The sequence below is a fragment of the Lissotriton helveticus genome, chromosome 3_2 (assembly GCF_964261635.1).
Source record: "Lissotriton helveticus chromosome 3_2, aLisHel1.1, whole genome shotgun sequence".
Taxonomy (NCBI): Eukaryota; Metazoa; Chordata; class Amphibia; order Caudata; family Salamandridae; genus Lissotriton; species Lissotriton helveticus.
In genome coordinates this window covers 294,166,535-294,186,715 of record NC_136062.1, presented here as the reverse complement: position 1 = coordinate 294,186,715, position 20,181 = coordinate 294,166,535, and the positions used below count along the sequence as shown (strand labels likewise).

At 47.0% G+C, this 20,181-nt stretch overlaps 1 protein-coding gene across 3 annotated transcripts in view; it reads left to right on the top strand.

The window, feature by feature from the left end:
* RAB8B (RAB8B, member RAS oncogene family) overlaps window positions 1–20,181 on the top strand; it is a 245,432-nt gene that overhangs the window by 151,587 nt on the left and 73,664 nt on the right. For all 3 annotated transcript variants that reach the window (XM_078685272.1, XM_078685273.1, XM_078685274.1), the window contains exon 6: window positions 620–685. In XM_078685272.1, coding sequence (XP_078541398.1) covers window positions 620–685 — 66 coding nt within the window. The remainder of the gene's footprint in view (window positions 1–619; window positions 686–20,181) is intronic.

The following is a 20,181-nucleotide window of genomic DNA, read 5'->3' as shown; positions in this document are numbered from 1 at the left end:
GAACAGTGATGTGCTATGCTTCAGGGTCCCAACAGTAGCGCGAGTTGTGCAAATGTAGTAGAAATGTGTAGTTGATGATCTGCTTTGCACAGTAGTGATTATTGGCAGCTGTGGCTATTGGTAGGACCATAGCCTGACTGCCACGGAATCCATGAAAGAGTGAGTGAACGCTCTTATTTAGCATGCTTTATGGAGCAAATAATCAATAGGTGTATGTTGATTAAGATGCTCGACATGGTCGTTCTGCTCTTCTGATACCGACTTAGTAAGGATTTCATCAGAATGAAGATGATTGAGCCTAGACAGACCATCCCTCCTATTATTAGAGGGCAGAATCTAATGTTGCAAAATTTAATTCATTGTGTTGTATAAAAGTGATGACTGTTAACAGTAAACATTAATAAAAAATGTCATTTTGTTTCAGGTATACATGTAGTCTTCTTTCTTCAGCTACAAAAGCTGGCAACCCCCGAGCTTTAATGAGCAGTCTTAAACTTGCAGATTGACTGCTAAATCCTATTAAAAGACTAGATTAGAGAGCTAGAATGTGCTCTGAAGTTTTTATTGTTGGTTTGGCTTGCATTATGTTTAATGTGCCTGATTTTGTTTCTTTTTCTAGTTGGCTATTGATTATGGGATTAAGTTCCTGGAGACCAGTGCAAAATCTAGCATCAATGTAGAAGAGGTAAGTAACATGGAATTAAATGATTTTTATCTATTTAGAAAATGCAGACAATGTTTGCCACAGGTCGTCTGCCAATTAGACTTTTTTTCTCTCCACTTGTGAAAGTCCTATAAATGTCTCTCTTAAACGTACATTACTTTGTGCGTTTCCCTAGCATTTTTTTTACGAATTGGAACATCATTTACTAAGTGCAAAAACATTTCATGCTGTCAAAAGTTTACATTTGTGTTGTGTATACAACGGTCTCTACCTCTACTGGGCTCCCAATTGCTTGCATACTTTTCTCCAAATTAGTAAGGCCTTGTATTGGCTGACAATGTTTTTTTAAACAGATCTTTAAACGTGCTCAACACATTACATTTATGGCGGATTGGAAACAAGGAGCGATATGCATCAACAGGGTAAAGAACTCCCAGTAGACCTGATGTGGTGCTCGACATTGAACCAGCTATTGTTGGATCCATCTGACACTAGACTGCCATGAATAATTTCAAAATGCTAGAGGTTAAGCATAGCAGAAAGTATACTATTAGATCTAAAATATTTATTTTGTATTCTAGGAGTTAACAACATGACTGTCAGGGTGGGGATGAGCTTACTAAAACATTTAAGTGGTGACTTCCTCAGGATAAGTGCTCAGAAAAACAGCGATATAAAATCATATTGATCATACAAGACATGACCATGGACTAGTCGGAACTCAGCAGATAAAAGGCACAATCGGAATAGGTTGATTGCAACATAAGGCAATTGAGGGGAATTGAGCCAAAGCGTTGAGGGTGGGACAAGCTGCTCGCCAAACGATCTGTTTATTTTACACTAATAAACGCAAATACAAAATTTCTAAAATTACTATGTGGCATATTGGGAGAGAAAGGTGTGCACAATGTTATCATTCCCCATGGTGCAGATATGTATTTTATATTTACCACGTCAAGGCTTGCTCATAGCCCAATAAGTCTGCCGGTGATATATCCCACACCCAGCAAGTGCCACCTTCCCGGTTTTGTTTCACTTTTACATCATCTAGTCTCCACCATTATACATAAACAGCATTTGGGCTCCACTTTTTAGAAAATGCTTCTGAGGTTGGTAAAGTTCTACCGTATCTCGAGCACAGATCTTACTCAATATCTGGGGGACGGAAGATGGATTTTCCAATACCGCAGGTATCGCTGGCACTAAATTAGATTGATTTTGTTTTGCATCAGATCCTTAGATTTGCTTATATTTATTTCTTCACTGTGAAAGTTATTTCAACGATTTAGGGTGCTCAACCCATCAGCTTCTTTGGAATCCATGAGCTAGATAATGCAAACACCAGTCTTTCATCCTAAGACACCTGCTAAATAGAAGGCGTATCCAACATTTAGACCATGCACACTTTCTGAGGCTCTCTTCTCATGATTTCACTTATTACATGTTCGAGGCATATGAGCTGCAGATTACACACTGTGCATTAGATCGCCACAGTGTTGGGCCCGGATGTTTGCAGTTGTTTTTGTCCTGAAAAGTCTTTGGAAGTCACGGGATAGGTGACTCCTCCTTTGGACAATAGTGCGCATGGGCATCGGCTCCATCCTTCGATTGTTTTATTCCGCCATCGGGCTCGGATGGGTTTCCTGCGCTCCAGTTTGGAACAGATTTTCCTTCGGCGCGCAATCCTCACCCAGTTCGACGGTATTGTCTCGAGCGCGCTTCCATTCAACGCGACTCTTAACGACCTCAAAGCCTTAGATTCCGGTCGTCGACGAAGACCTTCGGGCCTATCTGGGCCTTACTCTCTGGCTCATGGAAAGGACACCATTTAAGACGTGTCCTCCATGTGGGTCGAAGTTTTCCCACACCGATCTACAAGAGGTGTGCAACCTTTGCCTCTCATCAGAGCACGAGGCCAGAGACTGTTCCGCTTGTGCCACCTTCTGCTCCAAAAAGACGATTCGGACCGACGAGCTCGAAGAACCATGACTCGCTCGTCATCTTCGATCCCGCACGACATCTTAAGAGGGCGTCGACGAGCCAGAGCAACAGCAAGAACATGGCGTCGACAGCGACTCCGAGGCCGATGGCTCAGACGTCAAGGACATTGCTCCGGCACAGAGGGTCGTTAGTACACATGTCGACCCCGACCCTTCCTTGACACCCTCGAAAAAGGTTTCGGTCACACCCTCACCTTCGAGCCCGGGTGCACACTGAGACACTGCTTTACATGCCCCGCTTTCGGGCTCGTCAAAGAAGCCTAATAAGCCTGTAGGCGACTTGGGCTCGAATCAGCCTATCCCCGGTGCCGGTACACTACCGGCACTGAAAAAGAAGCCATCTTCTCCCACCTCCACGCCAGCTGCTTCCACATCCTAGCACTCGGCGTCGAAGACTGGCACAGGCTCCTCTGCACCAAAACCACACTCGGAGCCGAGCAAGAAATTGCCACCGAAAGCACCCGATTCACATGCTTCGTAGCTGGAAAAAACGTCGGAGCCAAAAAAACACGGCCCACCGGACAAAGACACTACAAAGCCAAAAGATCAGTTTGGTCCCAAAAAAGCCTATAGAACCGAAAACCTCGGCACCGAACGATCTACCTCCCACAGAGAAACTGTTCCATCCAGATCCTCCTCCTCCTCCCGAATTCTCTGGTAGTCTCCAATGCACGCAAAAGAGCCAATTCCCAAACATCAGGCGAGGCTCCCCACCAGATAAAGAGTCTAAACTTCTAGACACCTCAGGCAAAAGAATAGCATCACAGGCAGCAAACATTTGGCGTATTGCTAATACTCGGGCACTATTAGCAAGGTATGACAGGGAAAATTATGATGAGTTACAATCCATAATGCAACACCTTCCTGATCAGTACACAAATAGGGCCAATGAGCTTATAAAAGAGGGTAAAACCAACACCTCTATTCGTTGTGCACTAGATGCAGCAGATACTGCTTCAAGGGCAAGTAATACCAGTGTCCTTTTGCGTAGACATGACTGGGTACACATTTCAGGTTTCAGACCTGAAGTACAAAGTGCCATACTCGATCAACCCTTTGAGCTACATTTATTTGGACCTAATGTGGACTTATCCCTTAAAAGAAGGATACAGACACAGCTAAATCTATGGGAGCCTTGCAGTCGGAAGCTCCCAGACGTTCTTTTCGTCCCTCATCATATAGAGGCTACTCCTCAGATAGCTCCTCTACTTCTTACAAAGCCCCTACCCAATCCACCTACAGTAGAGGCTACAGGGGCAACAACAATAAAGGTAGAGGCAAAACTAACAACTCCCACTCTACCTCCACCCATGCCCAATGACTTCCCTCCACTTCCCCCACTACATTCCACTCCAGTTGGGGGAAGACTACAACAATTCTTTCCTGTCTGGAACGACATCACATCAGACAGGTGGGTGCAACAAATAATTCAAGCAGGTTACTGTCTCAAACTAACATCTACCCCCCCCCCCCCCCCAAACATACCACCCAGACAACACCCAATGTCACAAGAACATTTGGTATTGCTCAGGCAGGAGGTAATATCCCTCCTACAAAAAAGTACAATAGAACCAGTGCCACTGCATCAACAAAACAAGGGAGTTTACTCCCTATACTTTCTTATCCCAAAAAAGGACGGCTCTCTAAGGCCTATTCTTGACCTCAGACCACTGAACCTGTACATACAATCCGACCACTTCCATATGGTCACACTACAACAGGTTCTTCCTCTCCTTTTACAAAACTACTTCCTTGCCGCTATAGATCTCAAGGACTCCTATTTCCACATTCTCATTTACACAGCTCACAGAAAGTACCTCAGGTTTGTACTAGATGGTCAGCACTATCAATTCAAAGTACTCCCATTCGGGGTCACAACAGCACCAAGAGCGTTTACCAAGCGCACTTAAGGCAACACATTCATGTCTTCCCATATATCGACGACTGGCTCATAAAAGCCACCTCATACAGTCAGTGTGTACAACACACTCCCACCACCATCCAGTTACTCCACGACTTGGGGTTCACAGTAAACCACACCAAGCCCCACCTGCAACAGTCCCATGTACAACAATATCTAGGCACCACAGTAAACACCTCGACAGCGCTAGCTTATCCCTCTCCTACCAGGATAACAAATATGCAAGCTCTTCTAACGACATTCCAACCACAACACACTCTTCCAGCTCGAGTGTTCATGCAACTCATAGGAATGATGGCCTCTTGCATATCCATAGTGCCTCCTGCAAGACTACAGATGCGTCCTCTTCAAGAGTGCCTAGCACGACAATGGAACCAGGCTCAAGGTCAATTAAAAGACCTAGTGTTGGTAGACGGTCGAACACACTGCTCACTGCAATGGTGGGACACCAAAAACCTTTCCAAGGACCGACCGTGCCTAGAGCCAGTTCCGCATATGGTCATTTTTTTTAAATTTCAACAAGTTTTTATTGTTTTTTACGCACACATAAAACATGCACATAAACCATACATTCTTCATGGCCATCTATGAAGTTACACGGTTTCCAGCCAAGGTTCGTTGGATTTTGTGGCGCCACTTTACAGATTTTTTGTGCTAGGCTGACCCCCTTATCCGATTGCCCCCTTAGAGGGTAGGGGGGAGGTGTCAGCAGATGCATCGCTCTCCAGATGGGGAGCCCGCCTCCTGCAGCACACCATGCAGGGAAGGTGGACACCGCAACAAAAATTACTCCACATCAACCACCTGGAGTTACTAACCTTTTTTTAGCCCTATAAGCATTCCAAAAGCACATATCAGGCAGAGCTGTCTTAGTCCGCACAGACAACATGACAGCCATGTATTACATAAACAAACCAGGAGAGACGCACTCCCTGCAACTCTCTCAGATAGCGCAGCAGATATGGAGATGGGCTATACCTCTGAACATCTTCCTTCTAGCCCAACATGTTCCAGGGGTACAAAACACCATAGCCGATCTGTTAAGTTGTCAGACACAACAAATCCATGAGTGGGAACTTCATCTACAAGTTATTCAACCGTTCTTTTAAATGTGGGGACAACCTCAGATAGACCTCTTCGCCACCCATGAAAACGCCAAATGCCCAAGCTTCGCCGCCAGGTATCCACACCCGCTGTCCAAAGGTAATGCGATATGGATGAACTGGTCCGGCAAATTTGTGCACGATTTCCACCTCTCCCACTACTTCCACTAGTGATGCGCAAGCTTCAGCAACATTCCCTCACTTTCATTCTAGTTGCTCCAACTTGGGCCAGACAACCGTGGTACACCACACTACTGCAACTTATGTGGTACCGCACCAAAAACTATACATGTCTCCACGCTTCCTAACCCAGAACCATGGAGAGATCAGACACCCTGATCCAGCTCAGCTCAACCTAGCGATCTGGCTCCTGAAGTCCTAGAGTTTGGTTATCTTAACCCTCCTCCTGACTGTATGAACGTTACTAAAGAAGCTAGATGTCCCATCACTAGGACATGTTATGCAGCCAAGTGGAAGCGTTTTGTAATATACTGCCATAACGACGACATCAATCCTCGATGTGTCTATTCAACACATCATAGGTTACTTACTACATCTCCAAAGATGTAACTTAGCGTACACATCTATTAGACTGCATCTTGCTGCCATTGCAGCATACCTACAAAATAGACAACATCTATCACTTTTTAGAGTACCTGCCCTAATGGCTTTTATGGAGGGCCTCAAAAGAATAATTCCTCCCAGAGCACCACCTTCACCTGTGTGGAATTTAAACATTGTTCTCATACGGTTAATGGGACTTCCCTCAACCTTTACATAAATGTGAATTGCAATTCTTAACTTGGAAAGTTGCTTTCCTAGTAGCTATTACTTCTCTAAGAGTTGGTGAACTACAAGCACTAACCATTCAAGAACCCTTTCTGCAAATGCATCATAATAAAGTGGTTCTCTGTACCAATCCTAAGTTCGAGGCATGTGGGCTGCTAAATTCATATCTATTGCATAGATCGCCGCCTAGTGTTGGGTCTGGATGATTGCACATTGTTGTCCTGGAAGAGTCTTTGAAGTATCACGATATAGGTGGCTCCTCCCCTGGACTACAGTGCGCATGGGCATCGACTCCATCCCCAGATAGTTTTTTTCCGCCATTGGGTTCGGATGTGGTTTCGACGTCTCCGTGTCGGAACCGAAAAACTTTGTTCTTAAGGCCAAAAGGCCTTCGTTACCTCCGTCGGTATTGTTTGCGTACGGTCTCGAGCATCGTCCGACTCTGAGCCGGAATTCTGCAGAGTCTAGTAACTCTTCGGACATCGAGGCCCTGTCGTCGCAGCAAGACCCTGACGAACTTAACATGGAGCGGAGCCCGTTCAAGTTCTGCCCCGTTTGTGGATCCAAATATCCACATATCGACGTGCATCCGGGCTGTAATAAATGCCTCTCGCCGGACCACAACGAGGATAACTGCATGGCCTGCTCTAAGTTCAGGTCAAAGAAGACGCTCAAGCATCGGCGCGCGGCGTGCCTCGAGGCCCAGCGAGCGGCTCCGGCACCCGACGACATATTCGATGACCCCGCAGAAGAAGGCGGTAGCCATCATCTTCAGATTTCACCGCCGTCGACGGAGGTCCAGGCCGATCCCGAATAACACGTCGAGGAACAGGGCCAAGACCTTGAATACGTCGAGGAGGTAGGGGACGACGAAGAAGTTTATGCGGCCGCGGAAGATAGCTCAGAGGAAGAGCTATGCCCCGAAAGCTACATGACTCCGGCTCAGGTCACGGGATCGCCACTCGGCCTTACCCATGACCCTGCACCGCTATCCCCGGCCCCGCCTTCTGGCCCGGCCACGGACACTCACGCGGAGCCGCCATTGCACGTATCGAAACCTTCGGATTCGACGGCACCAAAGATGGCTGACGTCCAAACAAAAACGAAACCGAAACCATCGGATTCGACCACACCTAAAATGGCCGACGTCCAACAAAAAATATCGAAGCCTGCTCCTTCATCGACTCCCGTCGCCCTCCGGCCCACAGAAGTCGAAGAAGGCTGTCGAGTCGACAGCGCCGCAAAAGGTGCCCAAGGAACCATCCTCTAAGAAGGCCGTCCAAGTGTCGAGCACGGTTGCTCCGGCGCGGACCTCCAAGACTGTTGACACGCCTTCGGACGCCACTACGGCGCCTACAGGTAAACGCACGGTCGAATCAAAGTCGACTAAAAGCCACGACCCGAAGGCCGGAGGCACTACGCATCGGCACAAAGATGCGGGATCTGCAGCAACGGCGTCGGTGCCAAAGGCTACAACGGAGCCGCGACCCGTTAGAGCCGAAGATTCGTCAACGGAAAACTCGTCGACACCGAGGGACTCCGACGCTACCGAACATCGGCCGTCGGTTACAAAACCCTCTGCTTCCTTCACAAAGCAGGTCACCGACTCCCTCAAACTTATTCGGGAGAAGACTTTGTCGTCAACGGCTCCCGCGCCGTCGGCTCCAAAATCGGTGGACACACCTCCGAAGACCGCGACCAAGCTTCTCTACACTCTGCCACCTAAGGTGGCACCGAAGGCATTTGCACCCAGATCGGTGCCGAAAATCGCTGACACGTCGGATCCTTCGACGCAAAAAAGCCGCCTGGCTCGACATCAAGCCTCAGAAGAACAATCTGAGCATTACATCGATGCCCAAACGGGGAAATTGACCCTCTACAAAAGGAAAATCACTTCCCAACCACTGGAATCCTATGTCATTCCACTAAAAAAGAAAAGGCTGGCACAGGACATTCCTGCCCTTGTTGAACCTATTCTGCCACCACCAAGAAGGAGTCCATCACCTTCCCCCAACCAATCAGGCGGAGAGGATGATGACCAAGATGACCAGTACAATTTCCCAGTTGACAATGACCCTGATGTTCAACAGGACTCATATGACGACACTGGGGACCAAGGTGGACATCAGGTGGTACAAGATCCACAGGGTTTTGGGGCACGTACATCACCAACAGAGGATTCAGCAGCATTTAATGCCTTGATAGAGCGGGCATTTGCAAATCATGATGTGGACATGCATGCTGACCCGGTGGAGGAAGATTTTTTGTTTAACACTTTCTCTGTCTCAGAAAGAACAGTTAAAATACTTCCTATGCTCAAAGGTGTCCTTAAACATGCCCCAGAGATCTTTAAGGAACCTACCAGGGCGAGAGTGGTGAACCCACGTATCGAGAAGAAATACAGGCCAGCACCTGGGGACCCTGCATATATTCGGGGACAGTTGCCTCTGGATTCGTTGGTGGTCGCCAATGCCCGCAAAAGGGCAAACTCCCAAACAACGGGTGAAGCTCCTCCCCCAGACAAGGATTCGAAAGTGCTTGAGGCATCCGGCAAAATGGTGGCTGCGCAGGCTGCCATTATCTGGCGTATAGCAAACACACAGGCTCTATTGGCACGATACGATAGGGCGCATTACGACACCCTAGAACAGCTCCTTCAACACCTACCTGATGAGTTTAAGGAAGCAGCCGAAATGCTCATACAAGAGGGAAAGCTTATCTCAAACGCAGCAATAAAGTGTGCACTTGATGTGGCTGATACAGCGGCTAGGGGAATTAACACTAGTGTCATGTTAAGGCGACAAGCATGGCTTCGCATATCTGGATTTAAACCCGACATTCAAACAACAATACTCAACCAGCCCGTCAATCCTGACAGACTGTTTGGTCCAGATGTTGACACCACCCTTGAAAAGATTAAAAAGGACAATGAGACTGCTAAGTCCATGGGGGCGCTTCAGTCTCAACAATTCAGGGGAAGCACTTTTCGTCGCTCAGGAGCACGTGGTGTTACCAGAGGACACTTGGGTCAACAAACACAATTCGCAAAGAGTGGTGCACAATCCTCGTATCCCAAGCAGGGTAGAGGGGGTTACAGAGGTAACAGTGCCAAAGGCAGGGGCAGAGGGAACAACAACTCCCGTTCCTCTGCCGCCAACAAACAGTGACTCTCTGTCACTGCCCCCCGACCATCCAACACCTGTCGGGGGGAGACTCCAGCAGTTCCTGCCAGTCTGGACGTCCATCACCACAGACAGGTGGGTGAGAAAACTTATCCAGTACGGTTATTGTTTGGAGTTAACATCCACTCCTCCCAACATTCCCCCAAGACACCGTCCTATGTCGGCAGAGCACTTGCACTTATTGCAGCAGGAAGTTGTGGTGATGCTGAAAAAAGGCGCAATCGAGCTCGTACCAGTGGAGGAGGAAGGAACAGGAGTCTATTCCCTGTACTTCCTCATCCCAAAAAAGGACGGATCCCTCAGACCCATTCTGGATCTACGCCCCCTCAACATGTATATACTGTCAGAACACTTTCACATGCTGACACTGCAACAGATTCTTCCCCTGCTAAACCAAGGGGACTTCCTAGCAACCTTGGACCTCAAGGATGCTTATTTCCACATCCCACTCCACCCATCCCACAGAAAATACCTCAGGTTCACCATTCAAAACAGGCACTATCAGTTCAAAGTCCTACCCTTCGGGGTGACTACTGCCCCCAGAGTGTTTACAAAGTGTCTGGCGACAGTGGCGGCGCACCTCAGGAGGCAGAACATACATGTCTACCCGTACCTAGACGACTGGCTTGTTCAAGCAAAGTCGGAACAACAGTGCTCCGCGGACATGTCCCACACTATTCACCTCCTTCACAGTCTGGGGTTCTCGCTAAACTACCCAAAGTCGCACCTTCAACCAGACCATGTGCGGCAGTATCTGGGCGCGACAATAAACACCCTGACTGCTATGGCTCAACCAAACAGTCAGGATCGACAGCATTCAATCGCTGATCCAAAGGTTCAGACCGCAACACTCCCTACCAGCGAGAGTGTTCATGCAGTTGATGGGCATGATGGCCTCCTGCATCTTCATAGTCCCGCATGCGAGGTTGCACATGCGTCCGCTCCAAGAATGCTTTGCAAATCAGTGGACACAGGCTCAGGGACAACTGACAGACCTAGTGTTGGTGACCGGTCGGGCATACAACTCTCTGCATTGGTGGAATCCACACAACCTTTGCAAGGGACGACCGTTCCAAGAGCCACTGCCACAGATTATCCTAACGACGGACGCATCTCTCCAAGGGTGGGGAGCTCATGTGCTCCACTACACTGTGCAGGGACTGTGGTCCACCCAGCAACAGAAGTTGCACATCAACTACCTGGAATTGATGGCAATCTTCATGGCGCTAAAGTCCTTCAAAGTACATCTGTGCAACAAAGTCGTGTTGATCTGGACGGACAACATGACAGCCATGTACTACATCCAAAAGCAGGGAGGTACTCACTCGCCACAGCTGTCTCATCTGGCTCAGAGCATATGGAAGTGGGCCATTCAGAGGAACATTTTCCTCATGGCGGAACACCTCCCGGGCAAGGACAATCAGATGGCGGATCTGCTCAGCAGATACAGCCATCAGATGCACGAGTGGGAGATACATCCATCAGTACTCCACCCGTACTTCCAGCAGTGGGGTCATCCAGAGATAGACCTGTTTGCCACAAGGGAAAACGCAAAATGCCAAAGCTTTGCCGCCAGGTTCCCTCACCCGGAATCGCAAGGGAATACGATATGGATGAACTGGTCAGGCAAATTTGCGTACGCTTTTCCCCCAGCGCCTCTCATTCCGCTGGTGGCAAGAAAGCTAAAGCAACACTCGATGACTCTCATCCTGGTTGCTCCAACATGAGCACGCCAACCATGGTACACCACGTTTCTAGAACTTTCCGTGGTACCGCATCAAAGGCTGCATCTCACATCCAGGCTCTTGACGCAGAACCATGGTGACATTCAGCATCCAGATCCGCAACAGCTCAACCTGGCGATCTGGCTCCTGAGGTCTTAGAATTTGGCTACCTCAACCTGCCTCCAGAATGCATGGACATCATCCGGGAGGCAAGAAAGCCCACTACCAGAGCTTGCTATGCAGCAAAATGGAAGCGGTTTGTCATTTACTGTACAGACCACAATATCAACCCGCTAGATGCATCCATTCCTAACATCATCTGCTATTTGTTACATCTTTACAAATGCAATCTAGCGTACGCTTCCATTCGGATACATTTATCCGCCATAGCGGCTTATCTCCAGAATAGGCAGCATCTCTCTGTTTTCAGGGTGCCTGCCATTAAAGCCTTCCTAGAGGGACTGAAGCGAGTCATTCCTCCAAGAACACCACCAGCTCCAGTGTGGAACCTCAATGTGGTCCTCACTAGGCTGATGGGCCCACCTTTCGAGCCACTGCACTCCTGCGAAATTCAATTTCTAACATGGAAAGTGGCTTTTCTCATTGCTATTACATCGCTCAGACGTGTTCGTGAGCTGCAAGCGCTCACAATCCAAGAGCCATTCATCCAAATACATTCCAACAGGGTAGTGCTCCGCACTAACCCCAAATTCCTTCCTAAGGTGGTGTCACAGTTTCATATCAATCAAACTATTGACCTGCCCGCATTCTTCCAAAACCCACAAACAGTAGCGGAAAGAATGCTCCATACATTGGACGTTAGGAGGGCGTTGATGTACTACATTGACAGAACACAACACTTTAGGAAAACACAACAACTTTTTGTTGCCTTCTCAGCACAGCACAAGGGCAACCCCATTTCCAAAGCAGGAATAGCCAGATGGATTGTTAAGTGCATTCAAATCTGTTATCAAAAGGCTAAGCGTACTTTTACAATACCCCCAAAGGCGCACTCCACACGCAAGTTGGGGGCCTCCATGGCTTTCCTGGGGAACATTCCTTTGGAAGACATTTGTAGAGCAGCCACATGGTCTACACCACACACATTTACCAAACATTACTGTGTCGATGTGCATTCCAAACAGCAAGCAGCTGTAGGACAGGCTGTTCTCAAGACACTTTTTCAAGCTTCTGCAGCTGGCACGGGCAACCGCCCTTAATGGAGGGACTGCTATGTATTCTATGCAATAGATATGAATTTAACAGCCCACATGCCTCGAACTGAATATGCTACTTACCAGTATGCATCTGTTCTTGGCATGTAGGGCTGCTAACATTCATATCGCCCGCCCTCCTCCCCGGTGCCCGTTGCGGCTGCAGATACTCTCTTGCATTCATCATTAGCATGGACATCCTTTACACTATTTCACTCCATCTCTGCCACAATGGCTAAAAACAATCTGGGGATGGAGTCGATGCCCATGCGCACTGTAGTCCAGGGGAGGAGCCACCTATCTCGTGATACTTCAAAGACTCTTCCAGGACAACAATGTGCAATCATCCGGACCCAACACTAGGCGGCGATGTATGCAATAGATATGAATGTTAGCAGCCCTACATGCCAAGAACAGATGCATACTGGTAAGTAGCATATTCAATTCCTTCCACAAGTCATTTCACCCTTCCCTCTCAACAAATCTGTAGAGCTGCCAGTATTCTTCTTGCAGCCACAGACAGTCGCAGAAAGAGCTCTTCATACCCTAGATGTCAAAAGAGCATTGCTTTACTACATTGAAAGAACACAATCCTTTTGTAAAAGTAAACATTTTTTGTGTCTCTCTCACCCCACATATCAAAATCTGGGATAGCTAGATGGATGGTCAAATGTATACAGATTTGCTACCACAAAGCTAAACGTACATTATCTGTTCCTCCTAAAGCCCTCTCTACTAGAAAGATAGGGGCTTCAATGGCATTTCTAGGGAACATTCCCCTAGATGACATCTGCAAAGCAGCCACATGGTCTACACCGCACACATTCACAAAACACTATTGTGTAGATGTGCAAAGCTACTGTGGGCCAGGCTGTACTCCAAACACTGTTTCAAACTACCGCAACAGATATGGGTAGTCTCCGCTAAGAGTGGGTACTGCTATATAATCTATGCACAGTGTGTAATCTGCGGCTCATATGCCTCGATCTGTTCTTGGCATGTAGCGCTGCAGAGTTACACACGCCCACCCGGCTACCTTTATCTGTTCCAGTATTACTTTAATTAGATACAGCTTACATGGGCATCCTTCCTCTTTCTTACAAAACTCCCATCATTTCCCTGCTGGCGAAAAACAATCTAATGATGGTGCCCATGCCCACTATTGTCCAAAGGAGGAGTCACCTATCCCGTGACTTCCAAAGATTTTCAGGACAAAAACAACTGCAAACATCCGCGCCCAACAATAGGTGTCGTTCTAATGCACAGTGTATAACTCTGCAGCTCTACATGCCAAGAACAGATGCATACTGGTAAGTAGCATTTTCCTTTTGCTTTCAACCATAATTTGCTTGGCCTATTACATGGATTTACATCATTGGAAGACACCTGTGCTGTTTAAGGTAGGATCATTGAACTCCTCTTTTAAAGCTCTTGGTGATAAGGGGTTGCCACACCTTTAAATTTGACATACTGATGGTGTGCTGAGACGTACATAATTCTTAGCGCTTACAGACTTTTTAATTCCCTTATTTCTGCTATAAAAGTTTGTCCTACAGCTATAGGACTCTGACTTATGGACTCTTTAAATTTAAGATATTATTTTTGTTCCCTTGTAGCTAGGTCTTAAATCCTGTTGCTTCATGGTGGTGCATTTTTTGTCATGTTCTTACATTGTACAAAATGAGTTGCACTTGGGTCCATCCCTGCTTGCTCATCCCTTCCAACCCCTCATTCCTCCCACACTTGATGTCCCCTTGTTCATTCCTGCCACTTTAATCCTCGTAACCTTGCTAGACTCACCATGCTTTATATTGGGCAAGCACCCCGTTTTTTCCTTTTAAGCTTTCTGGAGATTGCAGCATGCCCGTGGTCTGGGCTCTGCACTGACTCTCAAACTCCAAGTAACCCTTGCACTGGAGGGTATCTTGCATTGTCCAAAGAGCTGCAAAACTGGGGCGTAGTGGTTGCGAGCACAGCCATGTGTGGCATTTGCTTTGTAATGTCTTGGCAGCAGTTGGTTCCAGAAAGGGAACTGTTCTGTTGTCAAGACATTGTGCATCTCCAGGCTGGAGGAGCAGCATTCTGTCATTGACTCTTTGAAAGAGAATGTCTGCCAACTGAGGTGAAAGGAGCCCATTGGTCACTGCTTAGAAGATTAGAACTTTATTCACAGATGCAGTACTGCCACCTGCATACAAAAGGGGACCTCTTATTAAAGTCATTTGAATTTGGCTATAAATGACACTGGTTGCAACATGTATTGTTGGTGGTGGCAGTTATATGCCTAGGCATGGGTGCGACATTCAGTATTATAAACATAAAAAATGGTACATCCTGATGAGCTTGGGATGGGTGCATTACTCACTGAAGGTGAGAAGGGACATCAAGCCTAATGCTAAAGTCTGCATTTGTTGTATGTTTCTACTATTTGGAAAATGTGTGCATATGGTTTGGTGCATGTTGCAGAGTGCAAGTGTCTGGTTACAGTCTTTTGCACAAATGTACAAGCAGATCCATCACCTGGATGTGGCCAGTATGAATTTGGTCTTGTGTTCAGCCTCTACTTGCAGCTAATGGTAACTTCAGGGGGGGTGGCGGGCCTCAGAAAGACCTCATCTGCTCTACTGTAGCTGCACAGCTCAGTCCCTTCCCCTGTCTCACCATTGCTTTCATGCTGCCTGTGCATTTTACACAGCTTGGTTACCACGAAGAGTCAAACACACAAACGTTGATAGGAAGTATGCTTTTTATCTAACTGCAAATTGTCTTACCACTGGCATTCACTTGAGATAGCATTCTGACCCATCTTTCTTTTGGCTACCCTGCCACCTCAGTTGGGACCCAGCCATTTCCAAATCGGCTGGGATCCTACCCCAATAGGAACAGTCCAGCCTGAACTGCAAGACCAGGTCCTCCCTGAACCGGAGCACAGGGAAAATCAAACCAGTTTTGCCCTGATTGGGGCTCGTTAGTCAGGTGTAGCTTAGTTCCAGTGGCATAGTGAGCAGGGCACTCGTGTCTGTACATACCCTTCCCACTTAGGGCGGTGCAGCAAACACAACACACAAAAGGTGATGGCAAGAATGCTTGCAATTTGTCTCTCTTCCATGCCCCTTACCAATTCATTTATCTTTATAGCACCAGTCTCTCAACCACGCTGTCCTGTGCATTTCACGGTCTACATCTTATTTCTTTCAAATTCAACCTTATTTTCTTGTCATTTGTTCACTTCACAAGCATCTTTTTCAGTGGGAAGAAAAACATGAGGGACGGGGGAGTCTCTAAAACGGTGTGATAAAAGAAAACTGTATAGGGATCCTTTATAAAATGGAATGGGTTTTGTAATTCTGGGAATCGCTTAAAACGTCAGCTTGAATCATGGGGTTTACACAGCATCCTAACTGACATGCATATAGGTGCATCTACCGGTATTTTCTTTTGTGCATCCAATTCAAACAAATACATGCACAAAGCATGTCGGAGCAATTAACTTTAGCGATCCTTGTTAGCTTTCATTTTTATTCAACGTAAGATAAGGAACAATTACAATTCTTCTCTTCGCATCATTTATCTATGGAGTCCCCCTATCTGCGTTAGTCACTTTCAACATTTTTCTCACCTTGTCTTTTTGAAGTTCCTCCATATGCACAACTCGCACTTCATTAACTTCCTCTGCATTTCTCTTTCACTCTCTCCCTCTACATGTGCTTCTTTTTGTTATCTCCAACTCACTATCCCTTCTTACATAGTGTTTTCTTTATATTTTGTTCAGGCTGTAGTTCAGCTGTGTACCCCCGTCATGCATGTTCCCATAACATGCCATATACAGTTAGCACATGTTCATCGCTCTGTGCACTCCGCTAAGAGACTAGGGATGGGTCTAATTCCTGCACGGAAAGCGCATTTTTGGAATTCCCCTTTTGTTTCTTCCCACAGGGTGGAATTGGACCGGATAACCTCTGCTGCTGCTTAATGGGCAGCCCCTCCCTCCGCAACCCCCCCCCCCCCCCCCCCACGAAAGCAGTTGCTTTTTGAAACATTGTATGAGGTTGGGAATTTTATTGCACTGAGGCAAATACAATGCACTTCATAGCAGCTTCCGCAGCAGGGAATTGTTTATGCCTGCTTCCAACATCCTTGCCTGCTTCCAACATCCTTTTGGCAGGCAGGCACCACACTCCGTTCTCCTGCTGGGGAAATTCTTTTGAAGAGCAGTCCGGTACTTGCTATTGTAATTAACTTGATGTGATTACTATTACGTTAATTACATTGGCAGTCCTCGTTCCTTGCATTCTTCAATACCCAAAACGAGCAAATGGTTTGTAGGACATTTCGCCTACATTCTTCCTTTTGACAAATTCGAATTAGGCAAATGCATAAACAGCAAAATTGCTTGCAGTTTCACATCCACTTACCACTGATGAGGAAAAGGGCAGAACTCTCAGTTTTACCTAGTTTTGAACACTCCTCCCGCCCGGACACCTGAAGTCTGCAGTATACAAGGCTCACGTTACACAAAAGGCAAAACAAAGAAAAAATATCTGGGGGAAAAAAGATAATTCTAGGAAATAAAGGATACATGAACAATTCAGTACTAAGCGAAAATGGGTGATCTGTAAACAGAGACTTATTTGTTCATGTGAACACCCTTTAACGTTCTTATATGATTATCAACAAAAAGATCAATCCAGACCTGTATCTGTCTTCTGTGAGAGCAAAGCAGCACCTGTTAGGGCGACTTTGTTGGTTTCTTTGACTGTACTCCTTGGCTTCTACATGCCGCACTGTTGCCTACTCTGAAGCTCAGATACAGCTTTTGTATCTGCCAGAGTTCAACATTAATGTAAGCCTCATCTGCATTGGCTTAGTCTATTCCACTGTAAGGTAAATCTGCACCATGACGCACAAAAACCAGTGCTCTGTGGCTGCCATCTGCCCTAATGCAAACAAGGAAATTGCTCCCACCACTAGACCCCTGGTTTGGATGTTCAAATTGACACTACACACTCTATTAGTGTTCATAATATAAGGATACCCAGATGTCCGGGGCATTTTTCTAGCTTTCAACACAATATAAAAACGTGCTCCCTGGAATATGGTTGAGCTATTTTGGTTTTTAGGAACCAGGATGAGATTTGATGATTAAGCATGACACTAGATAGAGCATGTGAGGGTCTAACCAAAATAATAAGTGTTCCTGGAACTTTATTAATCATGCTGTTGAATAAGTAAAAGGGTTAGACTGAGGAGGTAGGATAATTTAGTGTTTGAAGTTCTAGCTTGAGAGGGAGAATGTATACTGCTCCCAGCAAATCATTGGGGGGGGGAGTGGAAGGAGGAGAAGTGAGATATATAATTAAAGCACTCAATAGCTGTATGTGGTCAGTTAACGTATGTAAAGGTTTGGTGCATCATTATACACCATGTAACCATTTTAATAACTTTTGATCTATTTGAACTAGCAACATTTTTATTTTTTGTTTTGCTAAAATCTGCAAACTATGTAGCCGATGATGGTTAATGTGGACAATGTTTAAGCTAGAAAGGCATGGCCACCCTTTCACGTTTTTCCAGTGGCCGTGGTTATATTGCACTGTATTCTGAAATAGCATGAATACCACTAATGAGCTACACTTCACTTCTAGAACCACATTATCTACTAGAACAAAGGTAGGGGAAAGTCCTTTACATGCTATCTATAAGATGGCACATGCTTTTTTATGTGGAGATTTAAGACTGTTTAATTTTAAATTCCTTGTTAGATGCACGTGGTTCAGTTTGGCTTTAGAAAAGGACATCTGAAATCCAGTCCCTTATTAAGCAGACTTTTGACAGGTTTGTTTATGCAACTTGACCCCTTGATCAGTCTCAAGTTCTACTATTGCTGTCCCCCAGCTTCCCCCTTCAGTGCATTTTTAACAGTTTTGTGGACTATCAGCGGTTTTTTTTTTTTTGCAGAGTTTTATATAGCGCGAACTAGAACCGAACCGAATCAGTTATCAGAGCGCTTTACATAGCACCAGTTACGTTACATGAGGACACACTTTCATTTTTTTGGGCACGGGGAGATTAAGTGATTTGCCCAGAATCACAGGGGGTTATTGGCGTCGTTAACGAGACTCGAACCCAGATCCCCAGGTCCGAGGTCAAGCGCCTTAGCCGTTAGGCCAACCCCTCTCCCCTCGCGTTACAGGAATATAACATAGAAGCTGTTGCAAATCCCACCTAGCTCGTAAGACAGCACTTAATATCGGTCAAGCCTCCCAAGGGGTCAGTAATTCGAGTGTCCTTACCCCTCCACGGTTCGTGTATGTTCGAGGCATGTGGGCTGCTGAATTCATATCTGTGCATAGATCGCCGCCTACTGTTGGGTCCGGATGATTGCACTTTTTTGTCTTGGAAGAGTCTTCGAAGTATCACGAGATAGGTGACTCCTCGACCTAGACTACAGTGCGCATGGGCATCTTCTCCACCCTCAGATTGTTTTTCTCCGCCATTGGGTTCGGATGCTAACTCCAAAACTCCAACTTCGGAATCGAAAACAAAACTTTCTAAAGGCCAAAAGGCCTTCGACTTCTACGGGATTGTTCTCGTTCGGTACCTCTCTACTCGATCCAGCTTTCCATCTCCCATCGGTCGACGACGCAGGCCGTTGGGCCTTTTCGACGCCACGTGAGCCGACCGTCGATGGAAAGAAGCCCTTTTAAAAGGTGCCCACAATGCCACTCCAAGTTCCCACATACTGACAAACACTCAGTATGCAACAAGTGCCTTTCCCCAGACCATAGGGAAGAAACCTGCCCGGCCTGCGCCAAGTTTCGGTTGAAGAAAACCATACGGATCCGACGGGCCGCTAGGCAAGAAATGCAGCGACAGGCACCGGAACCGGACAACATCTTCGATGATGACCAGGAACTTACGGACGCTCAAGACTCGGACCTAGAGATCGTCACCGTCGAGGACTACTCGGACTCCGATGACGAGATCCCACCGAGGCAAATCGTGAGTACACTGCCCCCGACACCAATAAGCCCGTTACCGAAGGCTCCGGTCGCGGCATCGCCAAAAGGCCTTAGCCAAGATCATAAAAAAGTTTCGCCAGCCCTGCCTCCGGCTCGGCTCCGAAATCGAAACCTTCAGAGACCCCAGGGCCCAGTAACATCGTCCAGAAGAATGTTCCAGAGCCACAAAAGGTCGTCGACCCGAAGGGCGTCGAACCGAAGAAGGCCGTACAGCCAAGAAGCGTCGAGCGAAAAAATACTGTCGACCACAAGAAGGCCGCTCAGCCAAAAAACGTCGACCCCAAAGAGGTAGTCGAACCGAACAGGGGCACGCAGCCTAAGGACGCCGAACCGAAGAAGGTCGCTGACCCGAATAAGCCTACCGGTCCAAAATCCATCGACTCGTCAAAGGTCGCCGACAAAAAGGGGGCCGTAGCACGGCCGGAAAAACCTGTCGACCCAAAGATAAGTGCTCCGAAGACACCAGTCGATCTGAAGAAGAACGTCGACTCTGAAAAGGACACTCGTCCCAAAAAGCCTACAGAGCACAAAAAACGTGTCGACCCGAAGTTCCAGTCGACCC